This window comes from Diceros bicornis, chromosome 31, assembly GCF_020826845.1.
Source record: "Diceros bicornis minor isolate mBicDic1 chromosome 31, mDicBic1.mat.cur, whole genome shotgun sequence".
Lineage (NCBI taxonomy): Eukaryota > Metazoa > Chordata > Mammalia > Perissodactyla > Rhinocerotidae > Diceros > Diceros bicornis.
This window is the reverse complement of record NC_080770.1, coordinates 33,517,419-33,535,411: the sequence shown is the minus strand read 5'-3', so window position 1 is coordinate 33,535,411 and position 17,993 is coordinate 33,517,419. Positions and strand designations below refer to the sequence as shown.

The following is a 17,993-nucleotide window of genomic DNA, read 5'->3' as shown; positions in this document are numbered from 1 at the left end:
AGAAATACTTTAGGAAACAAGAAATCAGAATTAGATTAGTGTACCATATTTGAAGTTGAAGACAGCATTATGCTATAGAAAGAGGGGAAGAGTGAATCTGAAGAAATGTAGCAATTACTTAGAGAAACTGCTGTAAAATTCACTGATAGATTGCTTATGTGCTCAGTATGGAAGGCAAAGCAGCAATATACTAAGCAAAAAGTTTTATTTATTGTATCGTTCTATTGAGGCACGAAAAAAGATTAAGACAGTTGTAATGATTTGTGAGACTCTACTTTTAAAATCAGTATGTTTAAATATAAGCTGGAATTTCACATTACTGTAGTTATCTTAAAAAATTTTAAATATGATTTTTAACTCCTGTGGGAGGGCAGATTTTATAAGCCATTAGATATAATTTATTAGCTTGATAAAAAGGAATAGAACACTAAAATGACTACAAAAGGGTTAAATTCTAACTAAATTTTGGGTATTTTTTTTTTGAGCACTAATTGAAATAACTCATACGATCAGTGGAGGAAAAAAGCACATTTCCTTTATTTTCACCTGTGGTTGTGCCCAGTCGTTAGTAGGAAATATAATTGGTGCACGTTTCAAGGCCTCCTCAATTTGACAGGAGAGAGGTAGAATGTACTGCTTACTGGAGTGAAAAGGGAAGCTGTATTTAATTGCTAATGAAATTAAACAATATTGGGTATAGGTTAAAATTACAAGGAGTCTAGAAAAGCCCATAATATCTTAATAGAATTGACCATAAAGTGTAAATGTTAATTATTTGCAGCCCTGTCACTCAGAACTGGTATTATGATTGTATAATTACTTTCCCACTGGAAAAGTACATTTGGAAAAGATGTGTATAATGTTCCAGTGGAAAGAGCATACACTAGAATGAATACGTACCAGTATTAATAAATTAATGCTTACATTTTGAAATGATTTTCTAGCATGAGAGTCTGCAGATAGATTGGTTAGATTAATCAGAAAATACATTGCATGTTTTGCTCTGCCTAGTAAGCCAGTACGATCAATCAAGGGGTAGAAGTGAGTAATGGAGATATCCAAAACGTCTGTCTGGTTTTTGTGACCTTCGTTCCAGAGTAAGGACACTGATCTATTACAGGATTTTTATACTTTATTGCCATTATTCAGAAAAGCAATTTCAATTCATCCATGAAGGGTGATTGTATGAGGAATGATTGTTCTTTTGACTTTTAAAATATGAAAATTTTTGAGGTTTTTGATGTGGTAATTTGGAAAATAATACTCAATAAATGTAAAAGTTTCATAATATAGTCCTTAATGTCAGGAGTAATGGAAATGTGAAGGTCTTGTAGGTGAGAGATTATAGTAGGAGATAGACTCATAAAATAAATGTGAATTGTATCATGGCAACCAGAACCAAGTGTAAAAATACTGAAGAGAGCCTTTGTGTTGAGAGAATCAATTTAGTGTTTGTCATAAATTGGAATCTGGTCATAGACTTGGTGAAGTCCATTTCTTTTGCTTCTTTGTAGTGGAACTCTATTTGATGTATAAATTTAATATGTATGTGATTATGAAATAGTCCATCTCATAATGCCAGGCTTGAACGTTTTAAAAGAAGCATCATATTGGGACTTGTTTTAAGCTATGCTTTTCAAGAAGAGGCTGGCCTCTTGTTAGGATGCTATTAGAAGGTAGTTTTTGTTTGTTTGTCTGTTTTCTTTTTTTTTTTAATCCCATTTGTCATTATGACCCTTAAAAAGATTAAATGCTGAGGCTTGAGCTGGCTATACATTCTTTAGGCAAATGTTTTTGTTTTCTTCATCAAACCGTGTAAAAAGTGGAAAAGATAATAGACACAACATAATGTAGGGGATTAGACAGCTCATTTTATCATTTCCAAATGTGTCGAGTATCAAGCTTTGAGCACTTTGGAAGAACTCTTGCAGTCAAGTGTAGGCTTGTTAGGTTTGGGTTTGGAGATGCATCGCTGATGTTCCAGTGTATCAAAACAAAGTTTGCCTGTGTGTACTTTCCTAAGCCCACTTCCCTCAGTCTCATTCACTCAGGAGGTTACTGCTCCAGTGTTTCCTAGACTGCAGTGCCCTGAGGTTGTGCATAGTAGTTTGCATTATTTTCTACCTGTTCAGTGTCTTAATGTGCCTCTTTTAATCCACAAGAACTCATTTTACTAAAGAAAATATGGGAAGATATTTTAAGCTATGTTCCAGTCATAATTTGCATTTCAACTAGAGGCAGCTTGCAAGTTAAATGAAACTGTAGTGGTGAAAGTTACTGAGAGACGTAGTAGTGCACAGGAGCTGTTGGCCTGTGTTCTCCAGGCTCTTCTGAGATAATTGTATGTTTTAATGATGTCAGGAGTCAGGAAACTCATTGTGGCTATTTTTCCTCCCTTAATTCCAAGATATAATGCACTTAAACAATGACCTGTTCTCTTCTACATTCAAAATATTCATTGTCAGTAGTAAAAGTGGTTTCTTAGTACAGGAATTCTTTATGCCCAAGGTAGGCAAAGTGTTTATTAAGATGTTTGACTGGACATATGAAGAATGCTCACGTGGACTTGATATGTCTGGTTTGCTGTGTTTGAATTTCTGAGTGAGTAGGCTGTGAATAACCAGTGATTAACTGATGATCCATATTTGTAAGGATCATCGATTAATGATGAGAGGTAGTGCCGTGTAGTAGAGTACAGCCTTGAGAGTTAGGCAGACAGAATTCAAATCCTTTAATCAATGGATTGTAGTTTTCTCATTGATGAAATTGGTTTGGGCTCTATCATTTTTGGGGTATTAGGAATGATAAGTCTACTTTTCTACTCTTCTTGGAGTTTGGTACCGATTGAGACAGAGGCAAAAAAGTCAGACAGATGGAGATCAAAGTAACAGTCTTGATGCTGATGGTTTTGTTGGATTGGAAAATGTGACTTAGATCTGTGGCCTTGTACAGTTGGACTTCCCAGTACAACCCTATATTTACACTTTGGGCTTTTGTTTGAGAGGGAAAGTTTGTATATACAAAACAAACACACAGACCTGAATTGCTTCCTCACGCCCAGTGGGCCCTGGTGGCGGCGACAGAGAGAGGTGGGCTTGCTGTCTGCCTTTGAAAGGCAGGTGCATTTAGGCCTAGCACATAGAAGAGCTGCAAGGAAAATGCAGGTTCCCTATTGGCAGGCAAGTCTTAAAACAAAATGAGGAAAAGGCTGAAAGGCAGGTATGTATGCTTGGGTCCATTTCCCAGTTCTTTAGAGAGGAGAGAAGGAAAAGTGGAGAGGGGACAGAAGCTTCCTTCGAAATGCTTCAGAGATGAAACTCCTTTACCGTAAAGCCATAGGAACTCTCCATTTGAAATGACAGTAAAATTAGTTCAGTTTCCCAAAGGAAATACTTAACCTCATTTAACATTAGTATTCAGTTCCCTTCCTTTTAACCCTAAAGCATCAATGGAAAAAAAAGAAGCCCCATTCTACCCTCTTCCACATTTGAAATATGTTAGATATGGTGCGTTGTTTTGCTTTTTGGAGTCACAGAATTGAATAATCTGAGGAGAGACTAGGTTCAGTGGAAGATTTCAGGTAATGTAATTTGTTACCATGGCTACTGCTAAGAGCTGGCGCATGCTGTTAACTATTTTATTAGTACAAACTTCACATAAGTTTGTCATCTAACAGCTGTGTGCTGTTTGATTATGGTCTTGGGCAGCAGATGACTACTGGGAACCCCATCTGGCCAAATAGCGGGAGTGTCTCCTTTGTGGATACCTAGGGAAAGCAGCTGTGTGTCATTGAGAGGCCGTCCTGGTTTGAGTCGGCCTTTGTGGGTCCCCGGTGAGTTGTGGAATGGAACATTATTTGAGATTAACTACTTAGGTTAATCATCCTTGACAAGACAAACTTTTCCTTTCATTCACACTTATCAGTAAGAACCTTTCATTCTTGAAGAGTATAATATCAGAGGAAAATGAAAATGCAACCAATTTCTTAAAGTCTGATTTGATTATTTTGTTTTAAGTTGTCAGAACCCTAGTTTTTTTTTATTATTATTTTCTTATTTATCTTTTCCTTTGGTCATTTTACTTGTAAATATTTTTTTCAGCAACAAAAGGGGAAGAAGATGAAACATAAGTCAAAATTTTTGTTTTTAATCTTTTAAGCACCTAGCTTAAAAGTATGCACAGAGGAGGGCTGGCCCCATGGCCTACTGGTTAAGGTTGGTGCGCTCTGCTTCAGCAGACTGGGTTTGTAGGTTCGGTTCCCCAGCGCAGACCTACACCACTCATCAGCCATGCTGAAGTAGCAACTCGCATACAAAATAGAGGAAGATTGGTAACAAATGTTAGCTCAGGGCTAGTCTTCCTTAGCAAAAAAAAAAAAAAAAAAAAAAGCAAAAAAGCATAGAGGACTAGGAGTTGAAAGTATTCCAGATTGTTATTTTTAAAAAGTTGAGAATTTTATGTTTCCATACTGTTTACTGGACGCTTAGTTTGATCGGTTGGAAGTCTTTTAGACTTCAGAATATTTTCTTTTTCAAATTGAATTTGATATTAATTTACTTGAACTTTTGATTGATGCCTCAGGAAGTACGTTACTTTGTTGGGGCTAATCTTTCCTTTTTTTTACTTCCAGCTGATCCTATTAAGATACTAATGCCGTCACTGTCTCCTACAATGGAGGAAGGGAACATTGTGAAATGGCTGAAAAAGGAAGGTGAGCAAGTACATTACTGATGCCTTGTGTTATTTTGACCGTTTTGGTTTTTTTCTAATGAGTTGTATTACATAGTACGTGATATATATGAGATAAATTGGATTCGTTTAATAGTTAATCTAAGTTTGTTTAAATAAAATTTTCCCATGGTAATGTAGCAAAGATTTTCTGGGTTTAACCCCTATCTTTTCACAAGCGGAGATTGGTAAAATATTTTAAGGCTTTTTTCTAAGTTTTACTCCTCATACTTAGCTTTTAGTTTCAACATCATAAATTTGTTGATCCCCTTAAGTTAATTTATAACTTTATGATGATTCTGTGTGTTTGTCGTGTGTGTGTGTGTATGTGTGTTTTTCCTGGGCTAGGCAAGTTGATTATAAATTTCATTGGAAAGAACAAATAAGAGTAATAAGGAAGGCTCTCAAAAGAAGAGCAGTGGAGGAAGGTTATAGCCCTACTAGATATCGAAACATATTGTTAAGCCCCCATAATTAAAAGTGTAGTATTGGTGCTTAAAAAGACAGATTAATAGAACCGAATAGAAAATGAGGAAGTAGACTCAGCTGCGCATGGGTGTTTAGTGTCTAATGAAGGAAGGTGATCTCATATTTATTCTTTGTACTCTGCCAAGGAAAAATTACAAATGAATCAGACACATAATGTACAAAAATGAAACCATCCAAGTACTATGAAAAAAATTGGTGAATTCCTCTGAACTTGGAAGTGGAATAAACATCCTAACTACAACTGAAAATCCAGATGCAGTAAGGGTAATATTGATAAATTTGATGATAAAAATAATAACTTTAGTATAGCTGAAAACACAATAAGTGAAGTAAAAAAAGAAGTGACAAATTAGAAAGGGTATTTGCAATTTTTATCACAAAGGGTTAATATCCCCCAAAACTGGAGAATACGAAAACTGTCAACTCAGTAGGAAAATAGTCAAGATACGTGAACAAATGGTTAGATACAGCAAATAATAGCAAAAGGTGGAAACAACCCAAATGTTGATCAATACCGGATTTGCTGAATAACTTATGCTGCATCCACAATATAAAACGAAATGAAGAGTATCTGTTTATACTACTGTAGAGTGATCTTCAGGGAAAATAGCAGAGTGGAGACAAGTAGGTATAGTATGTATCATTCATTGAAGAAAGGGATGGGAGTACTAATATTTGAAAAATTAAAAAGAAAGGATAAAACGAAAATTGAACAACAAATGGTTACCTAGAGAGTAACCACTGGAGGGAACAGTGTGGTGGAGAAAGTGGAAGCTAAACTTCTCTGAATATATCTTGTTTCGTTTCTTTAACTTTGGAACCATATACATATTTTGAATAATTTTAAAACAAAATTAAAATTTAAAAGATCCCCAAAAGTGAAAACAAATTGAAACAGATGAACCTAATTATATATTGAGTGGCTGATATAACCATACAGAGAGGGATTATTTCAAATCTCAGTAAACTTGACCATATATCCCTAATAGATAATAACTGAGGGACAAAGACATCTCAAAAAAAAAGAATCCTAAACTGTTTAGTGTAATCGTAAAGTGGTTATGTTGGTATTGTTATTCTAAGGCTTTTGTGTGTATTTAATGGGATAAAGAAAATATAGTGATTAAGATGATATCACAGGGAACCCAGACTTTTGGTGTGGTTTAAAGGAGAGACAGTTAAAAGATAGCTAAAGTCAAGGAGCGATCTTGTGATGATGAATTTTCCAGCTCTTTTGCTAGCAGAGCCTGGAAAAAGGACCAGCCCAGTAGCAGTGAGCACCCCTAGCAACCAGACCGTAGTCTGTAAATGCCAACTCCCACTAAAGTGAACTAAAGATCCTTGGAAAATAGCTGCTTCCAGTTCTGGGCAGGAAATGTAGGTACAAGATGAGCTTGGAACATCTTGTCAATTTAGAAGGCGAAGAAGCTATGAGAACTCCCGAGGACATCCTAAAGGACTCAGGAGCTAAAGATGGGGCAACCTGATGGTCAATAAGGAGAATGAGTGCCGTGTATTGAAACACATGAAATGTATTTGAATCCAAAGTTCACAATAATACTAAAGAAAAAAACTACTAATTATTGTTCTTCTTTGAAGGATGCTAGTAAATTAACTCATTTTGAAAACTTTCATGAGTGGAAAGACTCAAGTTTTTTTTTCCTGCCTTTCCAATCTTAACTGTAGCTCAGGATAACCAATAGTTGATGAGAATAAGTTTCTCATTGTTAGCATATCCCAACTCTTAAAAGATAGAGGAGTGATAGAATGTTACTGTATCACCATTTTGCATCCTCTAATGAAGTGAAGGATATAACCAGTGATTGTCAATGGCTGCTAATAACACAAAAAGAGAGAAAACCAGATATTACATGCTTCCTGATGTTAGTACACCCAGACGCCAGATACGAAGTTGTCTTGCCAGAACTGGATATGATCAAGCCTGTAGCTCTACCTACCATTTTCCAGGAAATACCAGGGAAAGAGGGATGAACTCAATGACACCATGAGGAGTATATGAGCAAAACTCAGACTGTGAGGAATTCCACAGGCCAGTTCCTTCAACAAATCAATTTCAAGGGGCAGGAGGGGGTGGGCAAAGGAAGGAGGGAGGGGAACCTATAGCTTGAAAGAGATTAAGAGACCAATTCCAATGTTCGGACCATATTTTGATTATGATTCAAGCAAATAAAACATTTGGGGACATTTGAAAATGGTATATTTAATGATATTAAAGAATTAATCATTTTAGAGGTTTAGTGATATTGTGGTTATATTTTTAAAAAAATCTTATTAAGAGAGATGAGTTGAAATCCTTATGTATGAAATGATTGTCTGGGATTAACTTCACAATAACTCTGGTGGTGGATAAAAGGATGGGACAGGATAGAGATGAAGCAAGACTGTTTGTGAATCAGTTGACAATTGTTTAAGTTGGATGAAAGGTATGTGTGGCTTCATTAACTTTCCTCACTACTTTTGTATATGTTTGAAATTTTTGTAATAGTATATATTTTTAAAAGTCGTACAATCAATAAATAGCCTTTGAGATTTAATTTGGAGTGAGAAACTACTCTTTCCTCACCTTTTTGTAAGCTCCAGGTGAATTAGAATGTTGCTATTACCAAGAAAATATTTGCTACAATACTACCTATAAAGCTATATTAGTCTACTGTTTATAGCAACCATTTTGCCAGATTTAAGTGCTCAATATGGTGCTTAGAAAATAAGACTAAGACCGTGAGGGCCAAAGCGGTGAATGTGCCGCAGTGTTCGTAATGCAGCGCAAAGGAACAGTTCCTGTGAAAGAAGTTGGGGAAGGAGACCTTTTATTTTTCTGGCAGCTGCCTTCTTTTCCTTTTTTCTTACTCTGGTCATTGCCACATGTGGTGGTGGAGTAGCAGGCCTCTCCCCTCCTGGGAGGGCAGCTTCTTTTTTATTTTTGCTTGAGGAAGATTGACCCTGAGCTAACATCTGTGCCAGTCTTCTTCCACTTTGTATGTGGCTTGCCACCACAGCATGGCTTGATGAGCAGTGTCTAGGTCCTCGCCTGGAATCCGAACCTGTAAAGCCCAGGCCGCTGAAGCAGAGTACGCAAACTTAACCACTACGCCACCAGGCCAGCCCCCAGGACAGCATCTTTTAGCACCCTGTGTAACCGTCTTTCCCTATGCTCTACTCATTCTCAACATGTTAAACTTTCGTGGAGGAAAGTGGATGAGTCTCCGGTCCCTATTAGGGATTGTTCAACAGATGTACAGAGAAATTATAGTGACCAGATGAATTCCCCACAGCCATTATTATGCTGCTTGAGAAATGGTGAGCCAAGTGTAAAAATGGATAGAGAGGAGGGAAGAGTGAGTTGAAAATGAAGGACGTGGCCTGGGAGAACTTGTCTGATTCCAGAGACTACCTGTGGCAAGGACTTCTAGGGTATTCGTATGTGTTTTGGTGGGCACAGATGTCATCCAGGCAAATGTTGATATAGAGTGGTCCAGTCTAGTGCTTATAAAATAGCATGGAGAGAGTTTAGGCAGTGGGCAAGAATTCCGAGTCTGACAGAGTTATGTTGTGATTGCAGGAGATGGAGCCATTCACAGCATCACTACTGCCAGTGATGACAAGTGTGGGGATCAGGAAGAGGGCTGCAGTATTTACTTCAGAACCCAAGCCAAATGAGCTTGGGAGTTTGGGAGAAGGCCCCAGTTCTTTGAGGGAGACAGGGGTGCTAGGAAAGGCAACAAGATAGATTACAGAATGGGCCTCACAGCAGGAGTTTGGGACTATGGATTGGGCCAATATGGAGGTTAAGAGGTATGGTTCAGTGGGGCTATCCAGATGACTATGACTGGTCCTTCATGTGCTAGATACCACGTGTGATTGGAAGCATTACTTAATTCTGTTTCTCAAGGGGAATACGTCTGAGTTTTGATAGATCTCCTTTCCCTGTTATGACTAGCATAGTAATGGAGCAGACCCAATAGCACTGTAAGTAGTCAGTTAGTAAATATATTGGCAGAAGAGAGAGTAAGCCAAAAGCAGGAAATGTGACAGGGATCTGAGAAGGCTTTGCAGATGAGGTACTATTGGAGCTGGTCCTTGTAGAATAAATGGGCTTTAAAAAAAAAAAAAAAGTGGTGAGAATGAAGGATATTCTAGGTAGTGTAAACAATATGGGCAAAATCTTAGAAGTGAGATGTCACGACATATATTTTAGTAATAGCAGGTAGTTCTGGCTGCATTAAGGGCATAGTGGGTGTGAGGTAAGATAGGTTATAGGAAGGATCTTGAATTGCAATCTGCAGTTTGTCAGTCTGTGAGGGTCCTTATCCTAAAGCCAAGATATACCCACACTCATGGTTATTTTTTAGGCTCTGGTTTCTGTGTGCTTTCTTGAGCTGTGTTAGTAGCATTACACTGAATGGAACAGTGCTCAATGGAACCTAAGAACATTCTGGTATCAAAAGCTAACTATAGAGAATTTAAGTAGGCCCATTTGCCTGTTCACATTTAGAAAACCAATGCTGGGAGCTGGCCTGGTGGCTTAGTGGTTGAGTTCGCGCGCTCTGCTTCAGTGGCCCAGGGTTCACGGGTTTGGATCCCAGGTGTGGACCTATACACTGCTCATCAAACCATGCTGTGATGGCGTCCTATGTGCAAAATAGAGGAAGGTTGGCACAGAGGTTAGGTTAGGACCAATCTTCCTCAAGCAAAAAGAGGAAGATTGGCAACAGATGTTAGCTCAGGGCCAATCCCCCCCCGCCCCCTCCCCCAAAAAAAAAGCCAGTGCTGAGGACTTGTAGTCAATATGACCGTCTAAGTAGATGGGAAAAAGCTTCTCCTCACTACTGGATGTAACGTTATAAAACAAATCTTTTAAAAGTAAGTTGAGCTTTAACTCAAGAGTTAGGAGCCACCAAGTGTCAGCAGCGTCCAGAGTAGAGAGTGAGACTTGAAGCCACGTGCCCCACTGGGCCTAGAAGACTGGAATAGCTGAGATGGGGAACAGGTATTTTTGGGGTGGGGGGAGAGGGAGGGATGGAAATCAAAAATTAGATTCAGGTTTGGATGTGGTAACGTTTGAGATGCTTACTAGACGTTCAAGGGAAGATGTTCAGTAGACAATTGGTTGTAGGAGTTGAAGTTCAGGAATGAAGTCTGGCTTAGACATAGAAATTTGAGAGTTGTCAACATGTGAATGGATTTTAATGCCATTTGATAGGCAAATTTATTTGCTTGACTTGAGATCTATTTGGAATAAGAATGCCTACTCCCTTGAAAATTTGCTCTCATGGGCCTGTCCTCATGAGGCTTTGGGGTCCAAATTTATAGTACTTGCATTTTCTGAACCCACAGGAAAAGGTAAGGTGGTCCTGGGCTGATGGTCTTCCTGGGGTACCTGGCAGAAGCCATTATTCTGGAAGGACGCTGCATCTAATCCAAGCCACAGAAGATTCCCAGATAAAGCCCGCTTTCCAAGAGTTCACAATCTCAAATTTAATAATGCACAAGGAAGCAGTCTTTTAGGAGCAAAAATCGGTGGACATAACAAGCAGCAGGACTAGATCTCCAAGAACTTCAGTCAGTTGGGAATTATTAGATACATAAAAATGTCTGTTTAAAATGACTAAAAACGTAAGAGAAGGAATTGAAAATATGAAAAAAGACACACTATCCAAAAGTTCAGGCACATTTGAAAAGGATAAATAGAACTTCTAGGAATGAAAAGTATTGTCTCTAAAATTGAAAAACAAAAAACTCAAGGTTTGATTAAAGTGTGATTAGATGTGACTGACCAATGAATTTGTGATGAAGACTAACCTGAAAAAGTTAGCTTACACACAGCAGATATAAAGCAGTAGAAAATATGAAAGAGAAGTTGAGACATGAAGAATAAAATAAGAACCATTTGATAATCCGATAGGAGGATTTCCAGAAGGAGAAAAAAAGAGAGGATGAGGAAGAGGTCATATTCAAAGAAAAAATGGCGGAGAACTTTCTAGAATTTGAAAAGACATACGTCATATAAATGAAAGAGCCAGTGTTTCATTAGGAAGCACTTTGAGCAATTGGCTCTGCATGGTTGCTGCCATCCTTTAAAGTAATTACCGGTATCTAAGGAAGTTTCACCTTTATAAATAATGTAATCAGTTGGAGTCTATTTTTAGGTTTGCTTTTCCTGATGAATTACAGAGCTTTGGCTATTTCTATATTCAATGTGACAGATTGTTGGTGTCGTTAAATAATGATTCAGACACAGAACAGCCTTTTAGCATTATTATAAAAAGATGAAATCTCTTCACACTTGGAGAACTGATGGGCAAGTAGATAAGAAGATTCTTTGGACCACATTTATCTCTCAGACTTCTGGCTCGCTGGCAGTCTGCTAAGTTATTCACGCCCATTAGAATATGGAGACGATGATGAAGAGCCAAGAGACATATGGTCTCATCAGTCTGTTCTTTTTCACTTTGATGACAATGTGCTGTTTCATATAGGACAAACCAGGCTGTACTTGGAGCCCCTGCAGCATGTTTCCCTGAAGGCTGCTCTTAAAATTGTGTGTTCTGTCACCTGAGGAGAAATGGTTATTTACCAATATGTTATAAATAATTGAGAGCAAGCTTAATCCTTGGTTCTCAATAATTCACTGCCTTCTTTTTAAGTTCATCACCTTTGTGATTTAATTGTGATCTTTTGAGCATAATTTTCTTTTCATTAACATTTAGGTACTGTACACATGAGTGGGACTGTATGTGTCTAAGCAGGTTTGGTGCTTGATACATTTATAATAACTGGTTTAGTCATTCTGTGTTAAAAACATTTATGTTCTGGCAGAAAACTTTTTATATACCTTTTTCTCTTATTAGCTGTGTTTTTTAAAAATTTTATCTTGAGATCTTTATTAATGTATGCTGTTATTTAAAACAATGAGATTAGACCTTCAAACGTGAAGAGGATTGAGATTTTTTTCATGAGAAAGAGTAGTGTTGTATCTAATTATGAATCTAGTTTATTTTTAAGCAAAGGCTAATGATCTGGTCACACTTCAGTGGATAGCAGTTCGGTGTTACAAACCTTTAAGATTTCTTGAAAATCTGAGACTCTGTAATTCACAACTACTATTACTAATGTCGTGTGTGTGTGTGTGTACTATTACTAATGTCGTGTGTGTGTGTGTGTGTACTATTACTAATGTCGTGTGTGTGTCTGTGTGTGTGGCCAAGACAATAAGGGTCCAGTGTAAAGAACTCTGGCCTAGGAATCACCATGTGTCCTTTGGGGTTCACACTCTGTCGTGAAGTATCTGGGAGTGAGTTGAACTACGTGAGATCTAAGGTATATCCCTGGCTTCAGAATTCTGTGATAACTCAATTTCATTTTCTTTTTTGAAGTCATGGAAACATGGAATAATAGAGCATATAAATTATTCCCATCTTTGTTGGTCTAATGAATGCTAGAAAAGTAGCTTTGTAGTGAGTATTAGAATCCTTAATTTCAGTCGGGGTTAAGAATTTGCATCATAAAATTAGTAGAGAAAACATTTCAAAAGTGCTAGGTAACATGTACAATTTCAAAATCTCTTGAAAGGTGAATTGAACTGTAATTCCACATCTTTATTACAAGTTTGTTATTTGGGGGAGAAAAGGATGCTTCAAATATTTCCAGTTTAATTAAAGTGGATGTAGTTCAGTTTTTCCTCAATTGAAAGGTCAAATCTGTTAAACAAAGTAACAAAAAGATGAAAATATTCTTGTTCCCCCTTTTTGTGAGAGAATATTTGAGGGTATGAAAAACGTTGTTTTCTTTCTTGAAATGTTTAAGAGCATGTCGGGAAACGCTGTGGAACGGCACTGGGCTGAGATAGTTATGTGATGTACTTAGCCGAGCGGTGTCTGGAACGTGCATACAACGTGCTCCCGCAGTGATGCTGCTCTTGGTGTTATCTCAGACTGTCATTTTATATGGGCATTCCTTCTGTCATGTGACTCGCAATTTTGAATATTTCAAATAGTTTTCATGTGAATCTTAGGCCGTATCTCACTAATGTAGTGTGTAAAATTCAGAAGTGAAACTGTTTTGCAGGAGTTTATCACTGAAGTGTTATCACTAGGTGCCACCAGAGAGTTATATGGGTCTCTGGTTTCTGTTGTAGAAGATTGGTTTCTCTTATTTCTGGGGATTTGTATACATGTCTCTGGTGCTAAAATGGAAAATTTTTGAAATGTGCATTTTGTAAATAGCTTCACTGTTTACTACTATTTTAACAGCTAAGGTATATCTCAATAAATATACTATAATTTACATACTATACCACCTATTTTAAGTGCATAATTCAGTGATTTTTTTGTAAATATATAGAGTTGTACAACCATCATTAAAATCCAGTTTTAGGACATTTCTGTCATCCAAAAAGATCCCTGGTGGCTGATTGCAATCACTTCCTTCTCCCATCCCTAACCTGATCTGCTTTCTGTTTCTAAAATTTTGCTTTTTCTCGACATTTCATGTAAATAGAATCATATAATATCTAGTTTTTTGTGACTGGCGTCTTCCATTTAGCATGATTTTGAGGTTCATGCATGTTGTAGCATGTATCAGCAGTTCATTCCTTTTATTGCTGAATTGCATTCCATCATTAATGCTTTTTTACGTTTATCTTTAAGATTTCTATTGTGTCAGAATTTTAGAATGGGTGAGTAGAATTATAAATTACAGTATTGTTCAATAAACTTTCTGTCGTGCTAGAAATGCTCTGTGTCTGCACTCTCCAGTACAGTCACCACTAGCCACGTGGGTGTCAAGCGCTTGAAACGGGCAGCGCAACGAAATGTATGAGGGCAGAAGGCTGTGAGGGAGGTAGCTTCGCCCAGCAGTCTCCTCAAACCGCTGCTCACGCCGTCAGCCCTCGGGCAGGACCTCAGCCGGCCCAGGAGCCAGGTCACCTGGGTCTTGGGCCATGGAAATGATACCCTTTTGTGTGTGTGTGTGTGGTGAAGGGGGAAGAGTTGGCAAACACTGCCTAGGGACTTCTCTGTCTTCTCACATCGCTGTAGACACTGATCAGACGGGATGGCATTGTCTGCTTGTTCGTGCTCTTCTTCAGTCAGATTAGGAGCTTCTCGAAGCAGGTCTGTTGCATTACTTTTTACCATGGTGTCTTGCACAATGTCATTCACATAGAGGCAGCTTGTACGTATTCGTTGAGTAAACAATTGACATTTCTGTCTAATCCTGGTTGTCATCGTGGTTCAGCATAGCACTAAGAAGAGGTTTTTCCTTTAATGCTCATGTAGGTGTGATTTATTTGGTCTTACAGATAAAAACTAACTCTCCGCCACCACTACCACTACACACACCTTTTAAATAAAGACCTTTATTCTTAATGTTTGGCAGAACAAAGTTATTTTGTGAAGGCCACAGGATGTGTTTAGTTAATCACATAAACATCACCATTAACTGTGTTTCATGAAGACTGTATTTCATACCCAGAATTTAAAAAGAGAAAGAGAAGCCTCTGTATACTCCAGTCCTCAGGTCTGGCAGCTGCCCGTCTGGACAAAGGAACAGGATGATGCTGCTGGCTTCGGTGCTGGGGAGCGGCCCCCGGGCGGGCCTCTGCTCTGGCCCCTCCTGGGGCCCGCACTCTCGCTCCGGGCCCGCTCCACCTCGGCTGCTGACACACACCACAAGGAGATGGCGCAGGGACACAGCAAGGCTGCCATCTCCTACACCCAGTCAGCCATCAACGTGGCAGCTGAGGACCCGTCTGTCCCCTCGCACCATCCATGATGCTCTCCCCCAGCTTCTCAGTCTTCTCTAGACTATGAACTCGTGGATACAACCCTGTCTTATCGCTGTGTTTATACGGAATGCTTAGTTATACACCAATGTTTGTCGAGTGATCTGTTTGAAATGACAGAATATAGACTAGGGAGCTAGAATGAATCTTGGTTCTTAATGGTTATTAATAACATCCCTAATGTTTTTATCTAAAGCTGTTTTGAAGTGTTATTTGAAGATGTTTGTGAAGAGTTAACCTAACATTTTCAGTTCCATGATTTTTTTTTTAATGTAACTGCACATTCAAAACCTTCCTGAGTCAGAGAGGTTAAGTAACTTGGTTAAGATTACTAGTTAGCGGGCCAGCCCCGTGGCTTAGCAGTTAAGTGCGTACGCTCCGCTACTGGCGGCCCGGGTTCGGATCCCAGGCATGCACCGACGCACCGCTTCTCCGGCCATGCTGACGCCACGTCCCACATGCAGCAACTGGAAGGATGTCCAGCTATGACATACAACTATCTACTGGGGCTTTGGGGGAAAAAAGGAGGATTGGCAATAGATGTTAGCTCAGAGCCGGTCTTCCTCAGCAAAAAGAGGAGGATTAGCATGGATGTTAGCTCAGGGCTGATCTTCCTCACAAAAAAAAAAAAAAGATTGCTAGTTAAGCGTCAGAACTTGGAATCAAACCTGTCTCTGAGTTGGAAGAGTTTTAACTATTATGCCTTGCAGCTTTTCTGAATTATAGCGCTCAATTATTGATCAAGGCTGAAACTGAGTAGATTTGGAATCTTCATGACTCATTATTTAGTCTCAAATTTTTCTTTAGGCATTTACATTATGTTTTATTATTGATAGATAGAACTTTAGTTTCATGATAAATTAGGGGTAATGTGCCCTTATATAATAATAACGATGTTTTAAACTTTGCTGTGGTTCCTAGGGAAAGTTCACCACACGATGGATAGATCCTTCTCTGTTTCTTTTCATTTTCTCTCTCTCTCTCAGCATTCTCATAAAGCTAATATATATGTCTATGTTAGGTGAATAGGTGTACATATAATTAAAACAAAATAAAAAGGAAATAATCTACCTAAGTTATGTTAGAAGCATACTACAAATCGAATGTTAGAAACAAAAGAGATATAAAGGACAATTTGATGTATACCTTATAAGGAAATGAGGATTTGTCAAATTATTGCAGTTTTTTTCTGAAGTGTTTAATCTCAAACTCTGTGTGTGTGGAGGCACCAGCTGGAGTCCTTGAGCATGAGGGAGAGTATAAAACATTAGTGAAGAAGTCTGATAAATCGAGGAAAGCCCAGTTTAAAAGAAGTAGTAATAGTAACAACTTTTTATAATACAATTTGTGATTCATTCAAATTAATTACAACTACTGTAGGAATTCAGGAATAGGAACGGCATCATCTAGGTTGATCTGTGGCTGAAGTAGAATTTGTGGATGGTTCTTAAAGGGTGTTTGGGATTTGAAATAGGCGAGCACAAGTGATAAAACATCATTTTACTATTTTCCTGTGACCAGAATTTCTTTCCTTGGAGTCTAGAAGAAGTATTTAATTGTTAGGTTCCTAGTTCAATTGTTTTTTCCATGGTTACAGCAGAAACATATAAGGGTGTGATTTTTTTTCCTTTTGAAGGACAATCTATTTTAACTACTGAAATGTCTGTCCTATAAAGCAGTGTGTAAGGTTATGTAACCTAGTACTGTGGCTTTCTCTGTAGGGCATACAAGGGTCCCTTTTGGTCTGATCTCTGCTTACCTCATCCCACTAATCTGGCATCCCTTCTGTCAGGTGCCAGGAGCCAGATCCTCCAGCCTCCTGTCCCTTTTGCCCCAGGGCTTTGGGTGTGTCGTGCCTGCTGCCTGGATCACTGCCCTTTACATGATTGTATCCTCATCTTTTCAGGCTCAGATTAGGTATCATTTTTTTTCTTTAAAAAGCCTTCTTTCACCCTCCAAAAACTGCATTAGATGTCCGTCCTGAGTGTTCTCATAGAGTCCTGACTGTAATTTCACTGTATCCCACTGTGATTCCAGTTAACTTGTCAGTGGAGAGTAAGCAGGCTTATTGAATGCAGAAGTCTTGACTTTTCTCCCCTCCACTGCTGTATCCTCGGTGCCCTAATGCATTTTCAGTAAATATTTGTGGAGTAGAAAAATCTCTTTGGGGTGAGACCCAGCACATTTTAAGTGTTCAATAAATATCATCTAACAGATAAGTTTGTTTATTTCATTAAAATAGTTTATTTTGGTAGTTCTGAACTATTTCAGCTGAAGATATTATAATATCTGTATGAACATCTTAGTATGCAATGGAGTAGTTTCTGTACAGAGAACTTTCAGAGCATATTTGTTGTCTGAGTGTTTTAGATTTTCCTTCATGTTCTTTCGTTGAATGTGCGTATTAATATTGCTTTACCAGCTATTTTTGTTTTGTGTGTGAGGGAGTGTATTTGTGTGTTACATATGTATCACTCTCTGTGTTTTTATTCTGTTTTCATTTTAGGTCTGTCTCTTGTAAGCCACATTTACCCAGATTTTATTTTTTTGTATTCATTTTGGTGATTTCTGCTTTTAGTAGGTAGTTTAAATCCATTTGTATTTATTGCAATTACTAAGACATTTGGACTTATTTCTATCATTTTTGTGTGTTTTCTGTTTTTATTCTTTTTTTTTTTTCTTTTTATGTGTCTGCCTTCTATTGGGTGACAGTTTTTATTTAATTTTTTCTCTTGTTTTTTGATTGCTGTGAATTATATTTCTATTTTTATATTTTTTTTGGTGTGTACTATTACGTTTTTGGGGGTACATACTTAATTAAATTTTTCCAGTGAAGTCTAGAGTTATTCAGCGTTTTTTCCGCTTATCTGTATCAGAGTTCTTAGCATGCTTTAACTATCAACTAAACATTCCCTTACCCAGTTTATTATTTTTTACAGTTTGAGTTTTACACGTATTTAAACCCTCAGAAATT

The 17,993-nt window shown here is 38.0% G+C and overlaps 1 protein-coding gene across 3 annotated transcripts in view; it reads left to right on the top strand.

Moving 5' to 3' along the window:
* The window catches only part of PDHX (pyruvate dehydrogenase complex component X), a 75,518-nt gene that overhangs the window by 12,646 nt on the left and 44,879 nt on the right, over positions 1-17,993 (top strand). For all 3 annotated transcript variants that reach the window (XM_058527160.1, XM_058527159.1, XM_058527161.1), the window contains exon 2: positions 4,631-4,711. In XM_058527160.1, the coding sequence (XP_058383143.1) occupies positions 4,631-4,711 (81 nt within the window). The remainder of the gene's footprint in view (positions 1-4,630; positions 4,712-17,993) is intronic.